Genomic DNA, 8,036 nt, shown 5'->3' on the forward strand with positions numbered 1-8,036 from the left:
AACTCCATAATTCCCAACAAGAGAAATACTAAAAAGTATGTAAATTTAATATTGTTTTTATTGTTATCTTGTTATTAATGTAATTAAGTATGTTAGGTTCTTTTAAGAAATATTGTTAGTCAATGGTGACCAATAATAATAATATTATGCACTATTGACCAATAATAATATTGAATTATAGTAAGGAACATCTATTATTACTCCTTAACTCGTTGCAATCATCACCATATATTTAATTAGTTTGAGATATGTAATAAACATCCTTAATTAAAGAGTAAAGAAAGAAAATGAGAGTGGGAAAGAAAATTAAATCCAAACAAATTAAAGAAGTGAGAACCGAATATTGATTAGATGTATAAAATATAAAACATGTACATTTATATTCTTGGATTCAGATGATGTCTCCACTCCACCGTACGTAGTTTATATTATAACTAGGTGAATGTACGTGCCGAGCCACGTATTGCTAGTTTTATTTAAGATTTTGGTATTTTTAAGATTTTGAATGTATTTTATTTTTAAAGATTACAAATTTTTTGTTTGAAAAAATTAAATATTTATATTTGAAATATTATTTAATAATGTATTAAAAATAATATTAGTGTAATTATAAAATTGTAAATAAATTTATTATTGGAGTAGTAGATTATTCTATTTAGTTCTTTTTTTAACATAACATTGTAATGTAAGTTTATATTTATAAATATTCTGTAAAGTGTTAATATTATATGAACATCTCCATTTATAAAGCTAAAAAGTGGGTCAATGACAGAAGTGGTATATCTGCAATCACACAAAGATAGAAGTGGTATTTCTGCTTCCTATGCTTATCCAGAGAAAATATTAGATAACGTAATGTTAACTTTAATATATAAAGATTTTTCTTTTTTAAAAAATAAATAAAAAAATATTAATATTCTCCCAAAATAGGTTTGTTAGAGAGATATGTGGGTAAAATGATTTTTTTCATTTAAAAAAAGATTATTAATATTTAAAAGATTGTTTAATTTTTTGGGTTTAATTATTGGGTTTATTTGTTAACGGGAGATCAAACCTAATCGTTAAATTTAACAGAATATTCTTTTTATTTTTAAGAATATTCTGTTAAACCAAGAATTGCCGTTAGATAGACACTTTTAATATATAAAGATATACATTACTTTTTCTTTATGACCAACCAAAAGTAGTTTTCTATCATTAATATGATTTGAAATATCCTTAAATCTACAAAACAAAGATAAAAAAAAATTAGATCAAATCGAGGTGTGGGAAAATCTATTCCACCGAATAAACATTCCATTCTACACCACTATTGATATATGAACATAAACCCACTTAGCTTATATACATATTTAATATAGAGATTTAGATAATAGTAGAGTTTATTATGATATTAGTACACACACTCCTAATACTAGAGAAGTGTGAACCCAAAATTTATTGAAAAATGTTAAAAATATTAGTGGTATTTAGTATTAAGTTTCATATAATTTAAAGAAATACTAAAATGTACTATTAGTACTTAACACTCTCTTTAAGTATTATATTGCTAGTTGTGCAATTAAGTATTAGATCTTATATAATTTAATATAATAATTTCTAGGAAATATTACAAACTAATTGTAAAATATCACCTTTGAAAAGTATCAAGTACCACTAATGCTCAATTAATAGCAATGCTCAAAAATTTATTAGTGTGTCACCTATAAAAGTATTAGCCACCACTAGTAGTATCTAATAATAATACTTTTATTTATGTATATTTTCTCGAGCATTATTATTGGGTACCAGTATTGTTAAATAATTTCTATAAGAATGTCTTATAATTGATTAGTAATATTCTCTAAAAATTATTATCTTAAATTAGCACCTTTCTACGTGTCAATATCGCTATTGGTCTAACTAAGTATCAGGTCCCACATAGTTTAATATAATAGCTTTTAAAAAATATCGCTAGCAAATCGCAACGTGATATGTCGAGAAGGTGCTAGGTACTATTGTGCCTAATAGCAATGCTCCTAAAAAAATATATTAGGATTCTCATACTTTCTCCCATGCCACGCGCATAGAAAATGTGAATGTGAACGAATATAAAAACATAAATACACAACCTTAATTTCACATTTATAATTCTTCAAATGATGTTGTCATATGCTGTCTTTTTTTTAATGCTTAAAAAATAGGTTAAATGGCTATCATGTGATGTCTGTCAATTTTTTTATTTTTATTTTTAAACACTAAATATTTATTTTATATAAAATGTATCTATGTAATAAAATTTTTGGTCAAACGATAAATTTTTACTTTTTAAATTAATTTTAACAAAATATATAATTATTTAACTAAATATTTTTTATTAATTTTATAATATTATTATATATATTTAAAAATAAAAATTATATAATTATTTTATATAAAAAAAATTAAATTAAATGTAAAATAAATATTGTAAATATTTTTAAGTATTTGCTAGTCATGTAGTGCTACTTCGTTCAAATTACTTAATTCAACTAGGAGTTAAGATATTTTTTGTCAAATAATTAATAATTTCACAATAATTTTCAAATACATTTTAATTTTAAAACACGTGAATATAAACAATCAATTATTATATTAAATTTCCACTATTATTTATTATTTCTAAAAAAGACTAAGTATTTATTATAATTTAAAAATTAAATAATATTAAAAAAAAAATCACTTGCGTTTTGTATTTTAATTTGTAAAATGTGAAATTTTATGTATAAAATTCCGCTCATTCACACAGACAATAGTTCATTACGATATCTCACTTGAGTTTTATTTTACGGTCTTTGGTTCTTACCAAATTCCATTACCAAAACTATCGTCAAACTTCAGTGACCACCACATGCACCCGCGACCCTCCCTCTCTCTAGTTCTCTTTGTTGTGTGACTGAGACCCACGCGATCCTCCCTTTCTATGGTTCTATCTGATGTGCGGTCGATGACCCACAACCACCACCGTCAAACAGACAGATAAATGATATGTGACTTCTTTGTATGTTTTGTTTATTATTTAGTAAAAAATTGAATTTTGGTGAAATTGTATTTTCTATGATTTTTTTTTTGGATATGGTACGATGAGATTCGATAGTGCGTACAATAGTAGTGTATTTTAGAGGTTAGGGATGAAGGTCCAATAGTGCTCCAATGCAGATCTGATGCCTTTTTGCTGTTGAAATGAGTAAAAGTTGAAGACGTAAGTCCGATGGTGGCCTAATGCTATCCATATTCTTATGAACAATAATACCATAAAAAAAATAGGTAGTATAAGGTCACTATCGGATCTATGTCTTCAACCTTTACTCATTTTAACAATACAAAAGCACCGGACCTATATCAGACCTGAAACCAATAGAGCAACCCAAATCGTCATCCAAATCCACATTGCAACTCACGTAGCAATAACAATCACCGAAGCAATCAAGACCATAAAAATAAAATTTAAAAATTTTTAAAAAAAAAAAAAAAAAGTTAAAAAGTGGTATACAAGGTGATTTTTTTTTTACTAAATATAAAATAGTTTTTGCATCTTCCACTGAAAATGTTCTAAGACTCCTATCAACTGGTTCTAATTCTTTTTTTACTACCTGTACTAAAAGAAAAGAAAAGAGAAGGAAGAAAGATATTCGAAGCAATTTAGTGTGTGTGTGTGTGTGATATGGCTGAACGAAACTGGGTAGGAGCTGTTGATAGGATTCTAAGAGTGTTGGGGTGTTCACATTTCAAGGATGCTACAATTTTCAAGTATAATCATAAGTTGAGTGCGATGGAGAATGAGTTTCAGATGATCCGAGCTTCATTTGATGATGCAGAGTTGATGAAGACGATCCCACCTTCATTTTATGATGATGATGGTGGTGCAGAGTTATTAGACAATGCACTTTATGATGTTGATGATTTGTTGAGAGAAATGTTGGCTGTGTGTTTGAGAAGACGCCATATGTCTTCAACCAAAAACATACTATTCACTACTCTCAACTCATCATCCTCAATCTCAAACCTACTCTCCAAAATTGACAAGATCATGAGTATGAAAATTGTCAAACTAGACAGACAATCATCATTATCACTTCATGAACTTGCAACAAGAGATGTTGAAGACGTTGTACCGAGGCCGAGGGAAGCTCACTCTTCTTCTTTTTCATCTGGATTTGACGGAGAAGGAGTTGTTGGGAGGAAAAAGGAACAAGAAGAAGTGAAAGAGTTGTTGTTGCAGAAAGATCTTGAAGAGAATGTATTAGTAATCCCCATTTACGGTAGGGGAGGAGTAGGGAAAACAACACTGGCTAAATCTGTTTACAATGATGAGATGGTTGCAAACCATTTTCATCTAAGAATTTGGGTTTATGATGGTGGTGATGCCTTTAATCAGATATCAGTTATGAAGAAAATCGTTGGGTCTATAACAGCTAATAATGATGATGATCGAGATTTGTATGTGTTTAATGAATTGAAAACTCTTATAGTTAAAGAAATTAGACACAGGCGATTTTTACTGGTTCTTGATGATGTGAAGGAAGTGGATGAAGAGAGATGGAAGGTGGTACTTGAGATATTACTAAAGGGTGGAAATGGGAGCAGAGTTATTGTTACAACTCGTCATATAAGGGTTGCACAGATTACTGGTAGTAATATGAAGAAACAAGAATATGAATTGGATGTGTTGAATCGAAAAGATTCTCTGAAACTATTGCTGCATTTAGCAAACAATTCTGAGTTTGATGAAATTGGAGAAAAGATTGTTGAAAAGTGTGGTGGAATCCCTTCTGTGATTAGAGCAGTAGGAGGAATATTGTCTTCCAAACATACACGAATAGAGTGGGAAGAATTTGATCGGGAGCTAAGTCGAAACGTTTTAAATTCTTCATTAGAACTGGAAAATAGAAGTGAATCTGAAGTTGTTGTAGTGCTTTCTTTGAGTTATGATCATTTACCATCTGTTTTGAAAGATTGTTTTGCTTTCTGTGCAATTTTTCCTAAAGATTATGAAATTGATGTAGACACACTCGTATCTATGTGGATGTCTTTGGGGTTTATACAATCAGATGAAGATGTGGAGGAATTGGGTTATGGATATTTGAGGGATTTAATTCGAAGATCGCTTTTACAAGAAACTAAGAAAGATGAGTATGGTAAGATTAAGAAATGTAAGGTGCCTAATTCAATGCATGAAGTTGTGAGGAAAGTGACTCAGAAAACTTATGCTACTCTAAGTTTGAAGGAGGATCAATGTGGTCGTAGACATGTATCGTTTGATTTTCATTTGGATTCATCATGGCATGTTTCAATCCCATCATCTGAGTTAGGGAAGATTAGGAGTTTGATTTTGCCTAGACAATATGTAAGGGCAATTGAAGGAAGATCAAGCCAATCAATTTGTGATGTGATTCGGAAATTGAAGTGGATTCGAATGTTGGATTTGCATAATTCTGGCATCAAGAAATTAACAAGTTCTATTGGTGAGTTGAAGCTTTTGAGTTATTTGGATCTTTCTCATAATGTGAATATCAAGAAATTGCCAAATTCTATTTGTGGGCTATATTTTCTGGAGACTTTGAAACTCAACCGTTGCAGTAATCTTAGGAAGCTGCCTAAAGGCATTATTGTGTTGTTAAATCTTAGACATCTTGAAAACAAGTCATGTTATCGTTTGACTCAGATGCCAAGAGGACTAAGTGAACTATCAAATCTTCGAACATTATCAGAATTCGGGCTGAGTAAGGAGCCTACTGATTTTCCCTCAAAGCCAAAGGGCAAGCTCGACGAACTAAGTAGTCTAAACTACCTGAAAGGCGAGCTCAAAATAAAAAATTTGACAAATCCAAAAGATGATAAGACAGCAGCTGCAAACTTGGAAGAGAAAAAAGATCTTTTATCTTTGATTTTGATTTGGGATATTGATGCTTGTGCTAATGAAGCTGATTATGAAGACGCACTAGAAGATCTTAAGCCACATCCAAGCCTGAAAGAGCTGTGTATATCTACTTATGGTGGTAGCAAGTTTTCGAGCTGGCTTCCATTGCTTAAGAATCTTGTGAAATTATCATTATCGAGATGCAACAGATGCCATTGCCTACCGCGGCTGGATAAGTTGATTAATCTTCAAGTATTGGTAGTAGATGAGTTGATAGAGCTTGAATATATTGTGGAAAAGGCATCAAAGAACCGATGGAGAACATGGTTTTCATCATTGAAAGAGCTGAGACTTAGTAATTTGCCAAAGCTAAAGGGGTGGTGGAAAGATGCTTCAAAAAATGCTACATTTAGTTGTGTTTCTAAATTGGTGGTTGAGGATTGCCCCTTTCTCACTTCCATGCCTTTGTTTCCATGGCTAGAAGAACTACTAGTGCTCAAAAACACAAGTTGGGAGCCATTCAAACGGACTATGGCATTGCCAGCAACACCAACACAAGAAGCATCATCATCATCATCATCATCATCATCAAGTTTGTACTTCTATTTCTCTCAAATCATTTCTTATGTGCTAAGTAATCATTAAATTGTTATTCCAAACTGAGGATCTTGATTGTGTCATTTCACAGGTTCTCCTCTCTCCAAATTGAGAGAACTACATATCATGGATATGTCCAATTGTGATCCAAATATGTGGCAGTCCCTTCACAGCCTCCGTTCTGTGACATTGGATCATGTTGCTGACATAAATGTTCAGCTTCAAAAACTTCAAGAACTGACTACTCTGCAGGGACTCCACATACGGGGGTGTGATAGTTTAATGGAAATTCCGAGGTGGATCAGCAACTCTGATTCGCTTAGGACAGTTTCAATCAAGCTATGCCCCAACTTGACAATACCGCGGGAGAGACTTAGCCTCATTTCCACTTCAAAAAAGGTGGAGATTGAGGATTGTCCTCGAGTTTCTCACATCGAAACCATGCTTAAAGATCCTCTGTACACTCAATAATTCAAGCTCCTCTGGTGTATCAGGTATTGTTGATTAGTTCTTCCCTATCAGTTATCTGTTGTTCTCTCTTGCTTATTACATTTTCTTTAACAAAGTTGTCTAGCATCAGTTATATAAAAATAGTTGTTTTACGGATGATAAAACATGCCTATAGCTTTCATCATATTATCTTCCTCTAATTTTGATAATTGATTTTCAATTTTTTTTGTAATATTCAGGAAGAATTGTGTTGCTGTGTTGGGTGGTTGATGTTGTTGCTTCTCAGGCTTGTTAATTTTTCCGGTCTCTCCAAGTTGGTGGTTTCGTTCCTTGTGATTTGGTTGTGTTGTTGAGTTTGTAAATGTCATTGGTATTGTTTCGTTGTGTTTTTATTTCTGATGTTATGATTTCATAGTTTGATGAATGAAAGTATTAAGTGTGGGATACTGCTTTAGTTTGGGGTTTTTTCAGCATATGATTATCTTATGATGCTTTTTCCCCTTATAAGTAAGTCCACCCTTTTATTACATAATATATTGCAGTTTCTTACTCAGACTAACTCAATGACAATGAGCTGTATTCTGATTGGTTCTACAGTATTCAATCCCCAATTTGTAATTGGTCATCATAATCACTTTAAAAGTTTGTTTCAAGTATTTCATTTATTTAAAAACATTCTTAAAAAACAATAGTATTGTGAGATTAACCAAAAGGAGAGACTTAGTCCTCTGTACAGAAATATGTGATTAATATTACCAAAAAACTATACTGATCATTACAAAATGCGTAAATTATATTCTTCATGCATGTCAACCGAGTATGAGAGGAGAACATTCTTTTCTGCTATAATGCAAGAAAGCTGGAACTAAAAGTAGGAGTAATTTTTAGTAAGAATGGACAAGCATGGTGTGCATGGAAATGTTCTTTAATTCTCAAATTTGCAGTTGATTGCCTTGATGTAAATTACTACATGGTTTGGTTATATGTGATCAAATGTATGTATGTATGTATCTATTTAAGCATTTGATATCCAATTTTCATTTAGAGCCATTTAACTGTCAAGGACTTGTAGTAAAGTCCCCACACCTTCGTCACAGAATGTCTTCTTATA

At 31.2% G+C, this 8,036-nt stretch overlaps 1 protein-coding gene across 1 annotated transcript; it reads left to right on the forward strand.

Moving 5' to 3' along the window:
* Window positions 1-3,544: 3,544 nt before the first annotated feature.
* LOC115708722 (putative disease resistance protein RGA4) lies at window positions 3,545-7,452 on the forward strand. The gene is made up of 3 exons (XM_030636721.2): window positions 3,545-6,470; window positions 6,567-6,969; window positions 7,165-7,452. The coding sequence occupies exons 1-2, from the start codon at window positions 3,683-3,685 to the stop codon at window positions 6,944-6,946; spliced, it is 3,168 nt and encodes a 1,055-aa protein (XP_030492581.2). The 5' UTR covers window positions 3,545-3,682; the 3' UTR covers window positions 6,947-6,969; window positions 7,165-7,452.
* Window positions 7,453-8,036: the final 584 nt, after the last annotated feature.

This window comes from Cannabis sativa, chromosome 3 (genome assembly GCF_029168945.1).
Source record: "Cannabis sativa cultivar Pink pepper isolate KNU-18-1 chromosome 3, ASM2916894v1, whole genome shotgun sequence".
Lineage (NCBI taxonomy): Eukaryota > Viridiplantae > Streptophyta > Magnoliopsida > Rosales > Cannabaceae > Cannabis > Cannabis sativa.